The sequence below is a fragment of the Musa acuminata genome, chromosome BXJ2-4, assembly GCF_036884655.1.
Source record: "Musa acuminata AAA Group cultivar baxijiao chromosome BXJ2-4, Cavendish_Baxijiao_AAA, whole genome shotgun sequence".
Classification (NCBI taxonomy): domain Eukaryota; kingdom Viridiplantae; phylum Streptophyta; class Magnoliopsida; order Zingiberales; family Musaceae; genus Musa; species Musa acuminata.
The window spans coordinates 34,687,732-34,705,476 of NC_088341.1; the positions used below are offsets into that span (position 1 = coordinate 34,687,732).

At 39.4% G+C, this 17,745-nt stretch overlaps 3 protein-coding genes across 3 annotated transcripts; 1 reads left to right on the top strand and 2 right to left on the bottom strand.

Moving 5' to 3' along the window:
- Positions 1–2,666: 2,666 nt before the first annotated feature.
- Positions 2,667–3,370, bottom strand: LOC135609152 (cytochrome b561 and DOMON domain-containing protein At5g47530-like). The gene has a single exon (XM_065102249.1). The coding sequence runs from the start codon at positions 3,368–3,370 to the stop codon at positions 2,801–2,803; it is 570 nt and encodes a 189-aa protein (XP_064958321.1). The 3' UTR covers positions 2,667–2,800.
- Positions 3,371–4,306: 936 nt separating this feature from the next.
- Positions 4,307–9,429, bottom strand: LOC135609153 (uncharacterized). The gene is made up of 8 exons (XM_065102250.1): positions 8,875–9,429; positions 8,213–8,781; positions 6,750–6,866; positions 6,483–6,661; positions 6,307–6,400; positions 5,595–5,672; positions 5,265–5,366; positions 4,307–4,811 (listed from the first exon to the last, which is right to left on the bottom strand). The coding sequence occupies exons 1-8, from the start codon at positions 8,897–8,899 to the stop codon at positions 4,680–4,682; spliced, it is 1,296 nt and encodes a 431-aa protein (XP_064958322.1). The 5' UTR covers positions 8,900–9,429; the 3' UTR covers positions 4,307–4,679.
- A 1,304-nt stretch (positions 9,430–10,733) lies between these two features.
- On the top strand, positions 10,734–17,276 carry LOC103981046 (serine/threonine-protein phosphatase PP-X isozyme 2). The gene is made up of 8 exons (XM_065105030.1): positions 10,734–11,013; positions 13,075–13,227; positions 15,307–15,369; positions 15,450–15,535; positions 15,638–15,713; positions 15,790–16,058; positions 16,810–16,888; positions 16,971–17,276. Exons 1-8 carry the CDS (start codon positions 10,873–10,875, stop codon positions 17,019–17,021), a joined length of 918 nt encoding a protein of 305 aa, XP_064961102.1. The 5' UTR covers positions 10,734–10,872; the 3' UTR covers positions 17,022–17,276.
- Positions 17,277–17,745: the final 469 nt, after the last annotated feature.

Here is a 17,745-nt window from a genome sequence, read left to right on the forward strand (position 1 = left end):
TCTGGGAAAGGCTGCAGCATCTCCTGCAGCCTTTTTTGGCTCGTTGTTTGGAAGAAGCCCAATTTATAATGCTCTTTTATTTCTGTTGCAGCCTCCCAGTGTGGACCTGTGTTTTGAATCAAGTTTCTTACGACTTTGTATGAACATCCTAAGGTGCATCAGTTGCATGTGCACATAATGTTTCTACGATCTATTATTGCTGTGACTAAGACGACTGGATGACAAGATCTTCTAGCTCTTTTGCTACGATCTATAATTGCTGTGACTTGACAACTGGATGGCGTCCCTTGTGAAAATTGATTGGACTAAATGCTAACCTCACCGTCCTATCGTGGGGCTAACATTCAGCGTGGGACATGATGTCCGGTTGCTTCTATTGTAGTTTTTTTACTTGGTCTTTCCCTTTTTCTGTTGTTGTTGTTGTTGTTGTTGTAATTCTGAGTATATTGTTTTAGAAACCTTATACTTGATTCAAGTCACAGCGAGTAAAACTCGGTATCAGATTGTCCGTAGGGTAAGGTTCCAAATAATACTGAGTTGTGTAATCTGTCTTTAATCTATGAAATGTCTCTGTTTTTTGTGGGGGGGACATAAGGTTTTGGAATTTGATCGGCATATCGTCTCTGGATAGGCTAGGAATTGCATGGTTTAAAAAAGAATAATTACTTCGAATCAGGTAGTGAATAATTACTTGTGTTGGGAGACACGATGTTCGTAATTTCGATAGCATGTTGGTCGGTCTCGTAGCATCGATAGCAATGCGTGTAGGGGTATGTATAGGTTTGCTTAAAATCCAAACGCTGCTAAAAAGCAGAATTCGGATCACGAAAACCTAATATGACTCTCCATACCATTTCTTCATGGATGCGGATTATACTGCTCAGACACACCGCCGATTCGTGCATTTGTTTCGGCAGAGATTGCAGGAGGCACTCGGTCGTCGTCCGCTGTCGCTGCCACTGCCGTTCAGAAGATTGTCGATGGAGGATGCTGCAAGCTTGGCCTGCTCCTGAACCATTTCAGTATGGCACTTGAGCACATATTCATGGTCGCCGCACTTGCAAAGAATCCACAGTAGTTGATGCACAGGCCTGGCATCCAGTCTCATCGTGCTCTATCTTCAATTTTGCCGTGCCACAATGACATCAAATCAATCAATCAATTCGAAGCCAATGTTGTTCGTCTAAAATCGAAGCCCTGACACGAATCATTCACCTATGTTGTTTCTGGCTGTAATCCTCGAATGACATGAATAAAATTTATTACGGGGAAAGGTTAACCAGAGCAACATTATTATATTGGTATGGAATGGATGATATTTTGTTTATCATTAATAATTTTAGTTTATTGTATTAAAATTTTTAAAATGGTTGATATTAATAAAGTAACTTATATTATTAGTATTGAGATATTAAAGGATATACATAATTTTAGAAAATATATATTAATCGAGTAGCCAAGAAATCTAGTAAGTGGTTTTGTTTGGCTTTGACTAATGATATGCTTGTTGTTACTAGATGTCAAAATTTTAATTAAGGCTAAAAGTTTATTATATTATAAAATCTATGTGAAACCATATATCCGTTTTGTAGTTAGAATATTATGAGAGCAACCTAAGAATATAATATCAAAAAATTATAAAACAATGATACAATATATATAGGGGATGAAAGATTATATGCTCGCATATAAGAGATCAGATTAACTTAAAATGATACGATATTTATATGCTGATTTTACAAATTATCTTAATAGTTAGAAGTTTACTTCGGAATTTATATTTATGTTAGCTAAATGGATAATTTATTGAAAAAAATATAAAACAATCGCTTGTAGAAGATAAATTTATTACATATTTTGAGGTCACAAATCAAGATGTATAGTTATAGAATTTCATCTTAAAACTTGGTATGATTAACTCAATTGTTAGATCGCTAAAAATATTTTGTGATAACAACATAGTAACCTTCTTTTTTAAGAATGATAAAGTATTCTCATAGTTCCAAACATATCAAAATAAAATAATTAATGATTAGAGAAAAAGTCTGAAAAAAAAAAAGTCAATTGAGAATTCAATGACCATCTTAATGATTACTTATTCATTTACTAAAGCCTCCTTAAAAAATATTTTCTTAGAATAGAGATTGTGAGCAGCTTATAAAAGTATTATGATGCTTGTTTAAACGAATAATAATAATATTATGAATGAGTCCCTATTTTATTAGGCCAGATTCTTCAATAAAAAAGATAAAAAGACGAGTTAATATATCAATAAATATTATTGTTATGTTGTAGGGATTTGTCTATATAGTGAGTTCTATGATTTGAATGATACTAAAATATATATCTTAATCTTAATATATTATTATTTTAATTTAAAAAATATAATATTAAATTTATTTCAAATAATAATATGATTATGATTTTATGCTCCAAACGGATACTGTTTTGTGCATGCCTGCAGTTGCCTTCGTCACCACGCAGTCCGAAAGGAGGTCAGTTGCCTTCGACACCACGCAGTCTCCCAGGGACATTTCCTCGGAGACTGGTGTACCTGATTGGTTGCATGAATGTCTCGGCATCCAATGGTTATATCGAGTTCCATTGTTCAGAGCGAGCTCCATCCACCGGTGAGAGTAGAAACATAGTACGGTACCGAATTTATATCGAGTATATCCCGTTACAACTAAGAATGACACAATCACGCAAGCTCGTATGATAAAGCAGCTGCCTAACCCACATCACTGTAGAAGCAATTCACTCGACAACAGCTGCCGTGGAACGCCTGAAGCTACAAGTTTTACTGGAAATCGATAGTGCCCAAGGATTTGATGTTGTCGCCGCGGGTAGAATGGGCCTTGGGTACGTCATTCAACACAGTGCTGCCCTCCTGCCAGACCTGGTTGAACTTGGTGCCTCCACCGACGAGCCCCAAGGTAGCGAAGATGATCATCTCCTTGTTGACATACTCCGCCGACACGTCGTTCACCGGAAAGCTCAGCGCCGCGGGGGCCATCGACGGGGCGTAGCTATCAAGCTGCGTCGGGTAGGCCATCATGCTCCCGTTGGAGTGGAGAAATGCGACGATGGCCTGCGAGCCGACCATCTTGGTGGCGTTTGGGTTGAGTCCCCATGCAACCCAACCGGTGGAGGTCTGAGGGGCCTTGAATGCAACGGATACCGTGTTCGCGGAGGCATCACGGTCGTAGTAGAGGGAGGCACCCAAGTGAGGGAGGTCAGTACATGAGCTGAAGACTTTGTTGTCAGAGAAGGTGTAACCGGAGCAGGTTTGAGCGCAGGAAGAAGGGAGAAGGGACGTGGAGGACGTTAGTGCGAAGAGAATACAGAGGAGTTTGAATGGAGTTGCCATTTGGGGTTCGATGAGCAAGGGAGGGGTCTCGGCTGGGTTCTTAAGCATAGCATGTGGTTGAAGATAGGTGAGGTGGTTCTGAAACCACCGAAATGAGCTTGTGGAGACGAGACTTTTCCTTCAGAGTCGGTAGATATGTTCTTCCAGACCATCCTGCAACATCTTTCCCGCCTTTGTGGAGCAACCCTCTACCCGTTTGAGTTGCAGCGTCATCAGACCGAGCAAGACCTTGTGGGCAGCAGGCCAGTACGGAGTATCATGTCTCCAAGTGCTCACGTACATGCATTGCGGGAGATAATATACTCCGTGCGTGTGTCTGTCTTGTCTGTGTATATGATATTTGCTTCAGTTCCCGAAGGGAATGCGGTCAGCATCACAAGTAGTATTGACGAGGTCTGGAATCTTGTGATATCTTGCGCTGGAAGATTAAGCAAGCGAAAGCGAGGCTGGATCTCATCAGTAAGATCGGATAGGTAGATATTGCACGATTCCTGATTCTTCTTGAATCATTTGTTGCTCCTTGGACAAGATCAGTAAGAAGAAGAAGAAGAAGAAAGAACAGAGTTTCATTGGACGAACTACGTGATCCTTACAGACTTATCCAACTTGAACCGTTGCAGTTTGTGTCAAGTAGAAGTCATGAACGAAACGCCATGGCTGCAATCCACGCGAATGGCGGGGCTTGCATGGAAGCCATGGTGTTCGAACAGTGTCGTCCTTCTGGGACCGAAGCATGAGGTTTTACTCGATCGTAACATGCCTTGACCTTCTGATGCTGATCTTTAGGAGAGCTTATGATCATGGATGGAATTCCCTTTCCACGAAACGTCAGTCACCATCAGTCGCGTCAAACCAAGTGGAAGGGCCAGTGATAGTTGTAATGTTTGGAGGAACGGGCAGCGGGCTTTAATTTTTATCTGTGATAGGAAACACAAGTAATGACAATAGCGGACTGAATCAGTCACCATTAATTGCATAAAACTGTAGCGAAACTTATAATGCTAAGGCTTCTTTTGGCATGTTCATCTTTGGATTGTTCTCGTATTTGGACTTGGGGAGTAGGAAGATCTGAACTTGTGAATTTTCTTTCTTTCTTTCTTTCAGAGTGAGACCAAATTCTTTTTACACGACTACAGAAAATTTTATCAGGCTGGTTATTACTCCGAACCCAAGTCATGATATCTATGAAATAATCTCACTTTGCTATTTTAATCTCCGGTCTTCGCACATTGGGACGAAACCTCCTACCATCTCCGCAGTAGCATCGACCGGCCAAGTTTGAATGTCTGGTTTCGCTCCAGTGTATCTATCACTCGTTTGTCTTCAACATATTGAGTCGTCTCAGCCTTTGGTCGAGCTCAGCCATGACTGCTGGTTCCTGTTTCTTCCTTTCCCTTGTGATTGTGTTGCTAGTCATAGAACCAATTTTTTCAAAAGCTACCTGCAATGAAACAGTGGATAAATCACCATGGTCACTTCTTGATGTTCAAAAATTGGTCAGTCACCGCTGTTCTTATCTTGAGTCTGCCATTTAGAACATGGCGGAAACCTCATACAACTCAAACTATTCCACTCATCTGAGCTCCTCAGGCAGACAACCACTGACAGACAACAATTAAGGTTCTAAGAATTGGCATCCAGGAGGTAACTCGATACAGTCCTCACGAGCTACCGTACAAAATATTCCTCTCACTATTTTCCAATGCCAATTAAGGAAGACAATGCTAGATATTTTCTTTCAATGTTATTAAACTCCAACCAATAGAATTCAAGAGAGGAGCCAAGAATGCTATTTGAACTCACAATAAATGGCCTAACAAAATATAATTGCAGATGCTCTAACTATGATAAAAGAACTTCCATTGCTGGCAGCAAAATAAGGAAATGTTCATACCCTCAGCAATTCATCAGGGTTGTATAGATGATGGGTGGTCGTTTGCAGAATATCAATTACCTCGCCGATTTGAAGGGCCTGTAGCAACTCTTCTTCCTTCATCTGCGGTAACATGGAGATTGTTAAAGCATGACCATGATGAAGGACAAATTATAGTCCTATCGAATGCTGTTCTATCCAAAACAGATTGCATGTAATTTCTTTCTTCATGCGTAATATACTATAAATCGATGACCTTTCATTGCTATATTTAAAAGAAGTGCTTCGAAAATTTCTCAAAGCAAATGAGTTTACCTATAAAAGAACAACACACAAGATACAATTATATACCTTAAAGAATGCCAGGGCAACATGGAAAAGAACCTTTGCCCCCTCGTTGAACAGAACATCCCAAACCCGTAGTGTTGTCTGAAAAAAACTTCTATAATTAATATTTCAAAGAGATGATAAGAAAATTTTAATTGACATAGTTAAATATGATGTTAGTTCTCACATTTAGATGCTCTCTCTCTCTCTCTCTCTCTCGCATGAGATTGTGGACAAACTTGCATTTAAGTAGAAGTTATGACTTACAGATTATGACTGTTCTCAAAGCAAATGTGTCTAGTAAACTCATTGCCTAGTAGTCAATCAAAGATACTAGACTACTAAGTTTAACTAATTAGCGTACATAAACACCAAAAGTCTTTTTCTTTTTTCATAACAAGTTGGGCCAAAGGTAGCTTAGACAATCCACATAAGTGATGCTAAATATTCTACTCATCGATGAAATTATATAATATGTTACTATGTTGCATACAAATTATATGGCAAATATTTCTTAGTCCTTTTGGGTCTCACATCAATTGGCAAATCATTAAAAATTGCTCAAATTTTATGTCACCTCTGAACGTAAGTAGTTATGCTAAATATTCTACACATCAATGAAATTAGTATAATATGTTACTATGTTGCATACAAATTATACAGCAAATATTTCTTGGTCTTTTTCGGTCTCACATCTATTGGCAAATCATCAAAAATTGCTTAAATTTTATGTCACCTCTGAAGGTAAGCTCTTTGAGAAGAGGCATAGGAACCATTCTGTGGCTACAAGAGAAACATCAAACTCCATAGCTTCCAAATGGGCGGCTATCCTGAATGGTAAAAAAAAATGAACTGGTCATGGACATTAAAGTAATGAGCATAGAGTTGGAAGCATAGAAGCATGGAAGTTACCTGGGGCACTTTTTTGCAAGAAGATCTCTAAATACCCTTTGCTCCACATGGCATCCGGAAAGGTTATCAGTGTAGCAGTCATTCACTAATACATTTTCCAAGAGGACAGCAAGCAACCAAAAAGCATCTTCCTCTGTTTTCATTACTAGCAGCAGTAAGGCAGCTACATAATTTAGACCCTGCAATAGCAGTTCAAATTTTCCAATGTATTAGAGGAACTGCAACACATTTATTTTAGTATCAAATGAAAAGGCAAACTCCATTTACCTGGCAATAACCAACATCTGAATCCCGGAAAGAATACACAACAAGGACCCGCCGAAGTGATGCCTGACCTTCGGGGCTGTCTAACCATGGATGAGAGGGAAAAGTTCTTGGAAGATCCTGCATGTATTCCATGGTATTGATTAAGTTAGTAAAATCGTGAATTAAAAAGCCATAGGAATCAAGATTATAAACACTGCTTGAGTTGGCATATACTGGCACATTCTTACCAGTTCAACCAACAACTAGTATCACACCATATAGCTTGTTTTTGGGTCAATATTTTTTTAAAATAATTTTCTTCAGTGATAATTGGGCAGTTCAGATTGGTTTACAGACCATATGGTCTGGCAGAGTGTCAAGACCAGCACTAAACCAAAATGTTAAACCTTCATAAGATTTGCGTCCATGATAAATAATGACATATCCAACTCTAGTAGTACTTTCACGATTTCCAAAGAAACCTTTTTCCGTTGGAACACATGGATTATCACAACTGCTTCTATGCTTCAAATGAAATAAACAACCTGGATGCGTGGCTCTAGGAAGAAACTCATAAAATTCACTGGTTACAAACTCTCTTAAAGTAGAAGATATTAGTGTGACGATAACTAACATGGCTAAAAACCAGCAACCGGATGAAAAGATGATAGTATGATGTAGTTTCTTTGGAAGATTTACTAGTTATAATATGATGCTCTTAGAATTATGACCAACTGTCACATCTAGAAACTGTCCTATCAAATGCAGGAGTGTGCATTTCTCATTTCCAACTCATCACCTAGACACGTTTTGCTTCTATAAAATTCCTCAGTTGTTTTTAATTATTTTTCATTCATTACATTTGATGTCTTACAAAATACCTTTCATGGAGTTGAACCTATTAATTATGCAGACACTGCATTAATCACTAGGATATCTCAACACTTCTAACTCATGATTATTACGGATACAGATGGACACAAACAATTGCACATATGCACTGACAAAGCCTTTCTCCCCCCCCCCCCCCCCGCGCCCCCAAAATTGCTACAATAATGGAGTGGTGCAATATTGTTAGCATGAACAACATCCACATCCACGATGAACAACCTTGATATATTGCCAATAAAACCTGAAATCTTCCATCACTGCTATTTGGATTCCAAGGCATCACCATTGTTAAACTTTTCATGTGTATTTAAGCTACGTGTTAGTGAGGAATGCTTAACTCATTTGTTTTTGTTTTGCAGTTCATGTGAAATATGAACTCTCCGATAAGCACATGATAACAGAGTTGACATGAGATCTTACATCCTTTTGAAGGAGGAAAGATACGATTTTGTGATATGGAGTACTCCTAGGCATCATATCCAAAAAAACCATACAACATTCTAAACCAATTTTTAAGATAATATATCATGCCCATAGCAAATCATACTAACTCAATTTTATATTTTGGTATACCATGAGAATCAAGAACTCACATGATCGATTTGTCGTGTGGCAGCTGTGATTTTCCCTTCTGTAGCTCTGATCAGATCATCATAATAGCTCTCAGGCACCGTGGATCGCTTCTTTGCCGCACCAGATACGGAAAGCCACACCTTTGGCCTCAGCACCGGGGGTATCCCCTTCCTGATGAGCCTCTTCAACGTGATTGTGTTGGCAAGTTTCGACAGCTTTAGCGAGGCGACGCTGATGCCCTCACCATTCCATGAGATTTGCGGCTGCAGGTACCAATTTGCACCTTTGCTCGCCTCGAGGTCCCACCAAACCTTGCCCTGCTCCCTTACCCTCTCCCTCACCTCGTTCAGAACATTGACATCGTCGATGTTCCCCTCGACGGTGAACCCGTACATATCTTCGAATTTGACAGGGAAGTTGCTTGACTTCTTGGGAATGGAAGAGGTGATGGTGGTGGCCCTGGATCCAGGGGTGGCTGAGGTTATCCAATAGGGTCTTCTTGTCGGGACAAACCCATCGGACACTTCTCTCTGAGCTTGGGCTCCAAACATCCTGTCTTCGCTGTCTTCTAAAAGTTGGTAGTGGATTCCTTTGGGAAAAGAACAATAAAATCACTTGCATCAAACAGGAAATGAATTTGCATGAAGCAACAACACAACAGAGACGCAAATAATCGCATTACCTGAAGACAAGAAGGATCTCATCATCTATGAATCGAACCGTGGCTCTTTATGAAAGAGAGTGAAGAAAAGTTGGAACTTTTCACAATGGAGGTCTTAAGGTGAGAAATGATATAGGAGTTCACAGCTCGCAGTTTGATGTGAAAATCTTGACACTAAAGAGAAGAAGAAGAAAAAGAAGGGATGCGAGCTATCGCAAGCGGGTCAGATTGAAAGGGCAAACAAGAAAAGCTCGGGATGTCTTCCGACTATAAACTTGTGCAAACCTCGCCTCCACGAAGATTGGAATGGCATGACAACGATAAAAGAACAAGCTCCACTTTCCTTTTTCTTTTTGTTGGGAGGGATTACCTTACACGAGAGAGAGGGAGAGAGACAGAGAAATCCCATTGACGAGGCCATAGGAAGCAAAAATTTCCATCTTCTTGCCAGTTGTGAAATCGAAGGAGCTTCCGTTTGGTGGTGGATCTGACGACGGATAGGCGGAAGGGAACAGGAGAAATTATGGGGGAGAGGGGATTCAACAGGGTGGTGATGGAGACCGGGATGCCACGACGGCGTCGTATGATGACAAGGGTGGCCTACGAGTGCTCCGAACAATGGCATGGATATCACCATAATCTGAACGATGGAGATGACCACATGCCATGGTGGTGGGGTAGCTGGACATGTAATGGATGTCCAAATTTGGACTTTTTCCCGGTAATCGTCATGTGAATCGGGGCGTGAAAATACCGGACTGCCCCTAGTTAATTACCAAAGACCCAAATCTTCTAAATTTAGGCAATGTCGGGTCAACGAATAGACGCCACTAGAATCTATGTACCAAATTTAACTTTTAACCCGTCATCTGTTTTTGGGAGCCAGCAACTCGATTAAATTCCGTGTTCGAGCATCGTCGTATCAGCAAGCGGTTGGGAGTTTGGATGATTGGAGAGGTTGACCGGGTCTCGTATGCGTTGCATGTAGGAGAGGCAACCGCGAGACGAGTCGCTGAATCAGGAGATAGAGATACAGAAAGCAAGAGGCCGGATGTCAACCGTCGTAGCAGTTTGGGCAAACGGGGTGGTCGTGGAGGCATGTTGTTGTCAACCTCGAACAAACGACAAGTTGCTTGCGTGATTTAGAGAAGCACAAGGGTAAGTGCAGGAGGTAGGTAGGAGACGAATGAATAATATGTGATAATGTAACGTAAAAGAAGACCCAAAGGCCGAGTCAGACATGAGACTCAGCCAAGCGACGGACCCTCGTGCTCGCGCCCTTCTTCTTGGACGGTGAAATATTGCCCAAAAAAAATCTCCAGCTGCTTTCACGCAAATGCATCCAAAACGACGAGTGATGATGGCTTCTCTGTACTTTCCTTGCCTCCGAAGCGATGCACCGGACAAAACCGAAGGAGTGTTCATGACTCATAAGAACACCACATGTACTGCCGCTTTCACCGCAGCAGCTGTGAAAGCCAAAGGAATGACTGGCGCATGTGATTGGATGAGCCCTCGAGACACTGCAATCTTGTCGAATGAGAGACACCAGGGCAGTGGAAACCGGAAAGCAACTGTGATCGAATCGAGAAAATTTATAGTCCTCTTGCCGCCTCTTTAACCTCAACGCGCATGATCACCCAAAGCCGGCTATCCAATCCTCTTGTTGTCTTTTTAGCCTCGACATGATCACCCAAAGCCTGTGCAAGCTTGAAGCTCCGGACAACCTTCCCACGAACAAACAAGCAGCAGGAGCGGTGCTGTCACATATGTCGTCCTATCGGGTCGAACCAGTCTTATCAGGTCGGGGTTCAACTTGGGGTGCGGCTGGCAGACCCGCTTCTATATATATATATATATATATATATATATAGAGAGAGAGAGAGAGAGAGAGAGAGAGGGGATTCGCGTGCCGGAAAGTGAGAGTACTTTGGAAGGCCGGGCGCCGAGGGCTCGAAGAGAGAGAGAGAGAGAGAGAGAGAGAGAGTAGATCGGGTGGGGCGGCTGAGGCCGGCGGCGATGTCAGATTTGGACCGGCAGATCGAGCAGCTGAAGCGGTGCGAGCCGCTGAAGGAGTCGGAGGTCAAGGCACTGTGCCTTAAGGCCATCGAAATCCTCGTCGAGGAGAGCAACGTCCAAAGGGTGGACGCCCCCGTCACCGTAAGATAACAGCTCTTTTTCCTCTGATGATTCCACTTCTTTTGCTTTGGGCAATCCCATCTGCTTGATCTATTCCCCCCTTTAACCTCGTTCTCGACGTCTCTTCTCTTTGCTGAACTTTCGCCCTTTCCTGAGGTAGGTCTCCATTTCCAGATGCTTACATTAGAGTGGGGATAATCTGTACCTTTGTCGAACGAGGGTGATTTCTTTGTAAATATTGCCCCTTCAGTGAAAATATAATCTTTAGGGTTTCTTCAGCTTCGTGCTAGTGGAGTTTTGGTAAAAATAGGTCTTTTTGATAGAATGTAAAGCTCTAATAGAGTGTTGTATTCAATTGTATCTTGTTGTTGCCTTTGCTATTTTAGAATCGTGAAATTTCTTCATGAAATAGCGTGTTGGTAAATGCTGATTGCAAGCCGTGACCTGTTCTACTGGCCTTTTAATCAAGCACCTGACATTCTTCTTGAGCTATTAGCAGTAATACATGTATGTTCACTTGTATAGTGGCCTCAAAGCAGCTCCTGTCAGATTTGCTAGACCTTTGAATTTAACATGCATATGTTTCGGACTGGAAAAGATGTCTTCTTCCCGCCAACTAGAAATGGTTTTCAGGAGATTAATTATTTGAAGTCCAAATCTTCTGAAATACACAGGCATTGAATTGCACAAAATTAAGGGAAGGATGATATTTTCTTGCAAATGACGTAGAAATTGCTCTCTTGAGTTGTGAACTAGCAATGGTTAGTATTACTTGCTAAATTTTATGTTGATGTGAATGCCAGAAGATAATGATAAAGTCAGTAGAACTAAAGATCGAAAAAAAAATTTGCCTTACAATGATGATTAAGTTGAACTAACAGTAAAAGATCGTGTAAATGCATATATATGAGACATGTCAGATGCAATATATCATGTACTTAGTTGGAATTACCTAAACCACGAAGGATCCAAGTGATAGCTCACTTGCTGCTTTCAAAGGATCAACCAAATTGGAACCTCATTCCGTCCAGAAAGGACCTACACAGAAATAATATGTGTCAGTCGAAGAAGCGTATGATAGGTAAAATGTTGTTGCCGCTCTGGAAAGAGACCAAACAAGGAAAGGTACAAGCTTAGAACTTTGTTAGCACAGAAGGGTCCTAATCTTTTTTAAGTTACCTTTATTGTGCTTTTAATTAAGGTGTGCTATATTTACTTGTGGCCTCTCTATCTATTCTGTTCTTCATACATACAAATTTGTGGTGAGAATCTATCCAAATAACTATAAATAATTTAACTAAATATATTACTTTTATAAAACTTAATGATGATAAAAGATCAATGTGGCTGACCTTAAAGCATTATGACTTATTGTTGTTGTCAATTTGCGCAAATATCATTGCACTTTCTAGCGACAAAGTTGAGGGTCAAATTTAATGCAGAAGTTATTTGGTTGTCAAGAAATTTAGCATTTTGGTTTTCCTTTCCAACATCTAATATTTCATAGTGGTAACACTGTCATAAGTTTTCTAAGTATTTGAGAAAAAATAAATACCTTTAGTATGTTCAAGAGATACTTATTAGATAAATCTTTGGGAAACCTTTTTTTTTTTTCTACTTGAAGTTGATCTAATATGGACTGTGTATATTTCATTGTTAGATATGTTAATTTGTGACATTTGTATTGAGCATCAGCTGAAAAAGAAAAAGGCTCAGTGGGATGTGACTGAGGAAATGCACTGGAGGTACTGTGTTACTGATATTAATGCTTTGATGATGAATTGGTGAAGTGTACTGATTGACTAATTTCATTTAAGTATCATGATAAGTAACTAAATGCTCTAAATTCTAATGCCAAATACATGTCAATCTTTGCATATATGATACCACATACATATCTTTTTTCTTCATATATTTGTCATATCGTTTATCGTTATATTAGACATGATGTTCTAATGTATTTGTATAATCTCAATCTTGTATTTTGTATGTCTAGGTTGGTTCATGCAAGCAGCTTTTGCATAAATTTTCCTATTTAGTGCATGGAAGTTTCTTAATGCTCTCTGACTTGTTTGTTCTCAGATATGTGGTGACATTCACGGGCAGTTCTATGACATGAAAGAATTATTTAAGGTTGGCGGTGAATGTCCAAAGACCAATTACTTGTTTTTAGGTGATTTTGTTGATCGTGGGTTTTATTCAGTTGAAACCTTCCTGCTGCTGCTTGCGTTGAAGGTAGCTACTCTTTTCATTGGATGACAGATTTCATAAATATAATTTGCTAACTGGTTATATGACCTGTTCATATGTCTTGTTTTCTGCATGGTCCGGATTCAGTACCTCTCTGTCTTGTGTATGCACCCTTTATGAGTTGGTGGTACCCAGTGTCTGTAAATCTTCCAAGAACTGGTGTTTTCAGCACTTAAAGTTCAATGCATCCAAACAAGGGTCTTAAAGCTGAAGATGGTGTAAGTAGGTACCATGGAGGATTATAAGATGATGAGATACATTGTACGGTTGGACATTTTACCCTTTTTTCTTTGGAAAGTATCTTCTATTTGGAAGATTTGCTGAATGAATATGATCATGTGAAAGATGTTTCTTTTGAATCTGGGTATAAGTTCTTTGGATAACTTCGGTCAGATGAGTAAGGAGGAAGTTTGGATGGATTCAAATATTCTTAGCATAAGAAATCTTGATGGTTCTATGCAAACAAAACACAAAGCGTTTTCCTTGCAAAAACTTCTGTGTTTTTTGGAACTTACATGATGCATTCCCCTAGATGTGGCATTTAATTTGATGAAATCCGAGTCTGTTTCTGGACATGTTTCTGCATCTATTATCATCAATTTGTTTCTTATTGTTTATCTTATCCATGTTCCACCCATCCATGCGATCTACAGTTCAGCAAACTAGACTATCGCTTTTCCAGTAAATGGATATTTTTGAAGTCAATTAATGGTATACTAGTGTGGCACTCCCATAATAAAGATTCTAAAGTTTTTTTATGTGCAAACTTTCTTGTGAATCTGTGAACAGCAATTTTTTTCATATTTTAGGACTCCTGTAAATTTTAACATACCTTTGAATCTTATTCCATTCTCCTTTTGTATTCCTCATCTGAAGAGCTTAAGAAACTCACATGAGGGGTAAATCACTTGGTGAACCCAATAGCCCATAATTTATTGTGGTTAATGAAAACCTTTTTGCAGTTTCTTAAGCATATTGCCAATCTATCCCTCAAACTGGATACGAACATAACATATATATTTCTTTCCTTCTTGACTAACCAACAACTTTAGCATACATACAGGCAGGATGATGTACCAAGACATTGAACCAAATGAACTATTACTATGTATGGAAGAACCACAGACTCTTGTTGGCTCTAAAGTTTATTATGGATTGCCTGTGAAAATATAATCATTTGAATTCTGCAATGATATTTGGATATCTTAGTTAATATATGTAATTAAGTGTGTCCCAACTGCCCTCGATTCATAGCTTTGTGTGTCCATGATAATAGTGATCCTTTCACCTTCAAATGCCACATAACCTGATGAAATAGAGCCATTATCTAGTACTACAAGGACACATATCTAACTCTCATGACTCATAATGATGAAGGGTTCTTATCAGCCCTTATTTCAACATTCTCAGGCTGCCTAATTCAAGTAAAATACACTCGATGAAACAATAGAATTTGGTTAGTTGATAGGCAACTCGATGGTTGAAGCTCCAATAATGCAGGACAAAGGTAGAGTTAACTGTATCTAGTAGAATTCGGTCAATGCATCTAAGCTACCATTTCGAGTATTGCATTCTGAAATTGAATGATCTCATAAATCTACTAAGGTAAATTACATTTTCTTTCTGTGAAAATAGAAGGTTGGCTTCGATTGATGTGATACTGGGGTCTTGTTTTTCAGCCCTTGTTGGAATTTCATGACAACAAGGTGAAATTAGAGTGGTTTTGCTATTTGATGAAATCTTTGATTTGTTTTCTTGGGGTGATTTGTGGTCTCAAGGATTCAAAGATGTTGCTTTCATTCGCTGTTATGGAAGTTTCCACTCTTGTTGTGGATAGAGCTTGCTGGGCAGTAAATATGCCGACAATATACCTTTTTTACCCATGGTCACATTGCTTCAATTAGTAATTATGCAGTTGCCCATGTTTTCTTTGGACTTTAGATTGGCATACACCCATAGAGGTTAAGTTATCTATTCATGATCAGTTTATTACCCTTCTTTGGCTGAACTGTCCATGATATTGATTTTCTTATAACTCTGATTCATGTTGCTAAATTTGTGCAGGTGAGGTATCCAGACCGCATAACACTTATTCGAGGAAACCATGAAAGCCGGCAGATTACACAGGTGAAGGATCTAAAGAGTAGAAGTTGCGTTAATTCTTTTTTAATTTTTCCACAAATGCTACATTTGTTTCTTTTTAACAGGTATATGGATTCTACGATGAGTGCCTCCGTAAGTATGGATCAGTAAACGTATGGCGATATTGCACGGATATTTTTGACTACTTAAGGTAATTTTCTTAATGTTTTGTTCTATTCTCAAGTCACAGTTTTCGAAAAGTGTGATTCCTTATTGTGGTGATTGTATCTATAATTCTCTCTGTGTTTTGCAGTCTGTCAGCACTTATTGAAAACAAAATCTTTAGTGTCCATGGAGGTCTTTCTCCTGCTATAACAACTTTAGACCAGGTCTATTATGTTTCTGTTGGTTGATATGTTTTGTTTATTCTCCCATTTAAAGCTCTTAGAATTATCTGATCAACAGATCCGAACAATAGATCGTAAGCAAGAGGTTCCTCATGATGGAGGCATGTGTGATCTTCTATGGTCAGATCCAGAAGATGCTGTTGATGGCTGGGGTATAAGTCCCAGGGGTGCAGGCTATTTGTTCGGAGGGAATGTTGTTATGTCCTTTAATCATTCAAATAATATCGATTACATATGTCGTGCACATCAGTTGGTTATGGAAGGATACAAATGGATGTTTAACAACCAGATTATAACTGTCTGGTCTGCTCCTAATTACTGTTACAGGTATTTCTTTTGTCATCTTTCAGTTGTTTGTTAGGTCTCTTGCTAGTTTTCTCTTGACCTTTCTTTCAAGATTGACTGGAAAGAAATGTTGTGTAAACCATGGAGGCTAGCCGTTTGATGTCTGTCTGGTTAAATCTTTTGAGAACTACAAATTTATAGAACTTCTGGTCCTCTATACCAGTAAAAGTTTGGAAATGTACTAGTTCCAAGCATAACAAGCTGTTGGCATCTTGGGACCACTGATGGTATTGCTAAGCATGGGAAGAGGCTTACTTACTCGACTGCCTGCAGATAGTAAAAGACTTGTAGATACAGCTGCAGTTAATTCATTTCCTCTTCATATTTCCATTACACATCTTTACTACTTGTGACTTGCTTTATGAAAATGATGAATACTGGGCTACTCCATGAATCAAGTACTGATTTCTTACTGAAAAAACTGGAGTTTCTTGTTTCTTTTGTCAAGGACTTTTGGGATCACATCATTGTGATATGTATTTACAATTTTCATGGATAGCTTGTATTTGGCCCGCACCAACGGAATGTCATTAGCAGTCACTGTTCATGGTAAAGTTAGTTAATATGGTCATAAAAAAGCATCAAGAACTTAAAAACTTTTTTTTTCTTTTTCCTCCATATTTGATCGTTTTTGAGAAATGTGGCTGGCTGCTGCACTTGAATGCCTTGGTATAACTTCACTGGAAGAAAATGTAGTTTCTGTAGAGCTGACGATCTAAATGAATTCTTCTAGGTGTGGTAATGTGGCAGCTATACTTCAGCTGGACGAGGGCCTGAATAAGCAGTTCCAAGTATTTGAAGCTGCGCCACATGTTTGCATCGAGAACATTTTGTTATTCTTAAAAAATTGTTGCTATTTTGATTTGTTGTTGACATGCATTCATTCCTATGCAGGAATCAAGAGGGATTCCTTCCAAAAAGCCTCCTCCAGATTACTTCCTCTGAGAGCAAGCTTGAGACCTTTGCTTCTGCCTCTGTTTGAAGTCGCGGCAAACTCATCAGATTTTTTTCCCCATGCTGAGGTGGGCTTACTCTGTCTGGTCCTTGTTGCAATGTACATGTCGAGGTTCCAATAGCCGAGGGTCAGGTTAGGACTGTTGTAGTTGCAAATATGTACACAACTATACAAACATTTTTTGCACTACCTACACAAAATGTTGAAGGAATAAATGGGAATTCTTTGGGACGGTGCCAAACAAACAGTGCTATCTATCGATTGTGGGAATCTCTAAGTTTTGATACTTACAATGCCTGATATGCCAAAATGATGGGCAAGTGAATGAACTTTTGAAGCACCGGGTTGGAAGACCATTGTCAATGGAGAATCACGGGAAGCCGGGACACAGAGCTTGAGGTTATTGTTACAGAGAAAAGGATCACCCTTTATTCAGTTTGTACAAGGCTTTTACCATGTCAATCATGACATTGGCACCTTGGAAGCCCCATTTAGCATTCCTTCTCTCTGCAACTAAGATGTATCAAATGCTGAATTCTAATTTTGTCTTCTTTAGGTGAATAATACAATTAGACGAAATATGACTTCAGAAACACACAAAAGTAGTATATCAATTTCCTTTACCGATGGTCATAATTCCTCCCTATCAACTTCAGCTCTCTGACAGAAAAATAGTTAAAAGAAATTTGTACTCCGATAGTCATGCGTAAGCCT

Bases quoted from the DNA above. Each gene is read 5' to 3' on its own strand.
- LOC135609152 (XM_065102249.1), bottom strand. From the start codon at position 3,370: ATGGCAACTCCATTCAAACTCCTCTGTATTCTCTTCGCACTAACGTCC.
- LOC135609153 (XM_065102250.1), bottom strand. From the start codon at position 8,899: ATGATGAGATCCTTCTTGTCTTCAG. The intron at 6,867-8,212 runs GTGAGTTCTTGA...GAATACATGCAG, and splicing joins CCACACGACAAATCGATCAT to GATCTTCCAAGAACTTTTCC. The intron at 4,812-5,264 runs GTATGAACATTT...GTTTCATTGCAG, and splicing joins ACCCTGATGAATTGCTGAGG to GTAGCTTTTGAAAAAATTGG.
- LOC103981046 (XM_065105030.1), top strand. From the start codon at position 10,873: ATGTCAGATTTGGACCGGCAGATCGAGCAGCTGAAGCGGTGCGAGCCG. The intron at 15,714-15,789 runs GTCTATTATGTT...TCTGATCAACAG, and splicing joins CTATAACAACTTTAGACCAG to ATCCGAACAATAGATCGTAA. The intron at 16,889-16,970 runs GTTTGCATCGAG...ATTCCTATGCAG, and splicing joins TATTTGAAGCTGCGCCACAT to GAATCAAGAGGGATTCCTTC.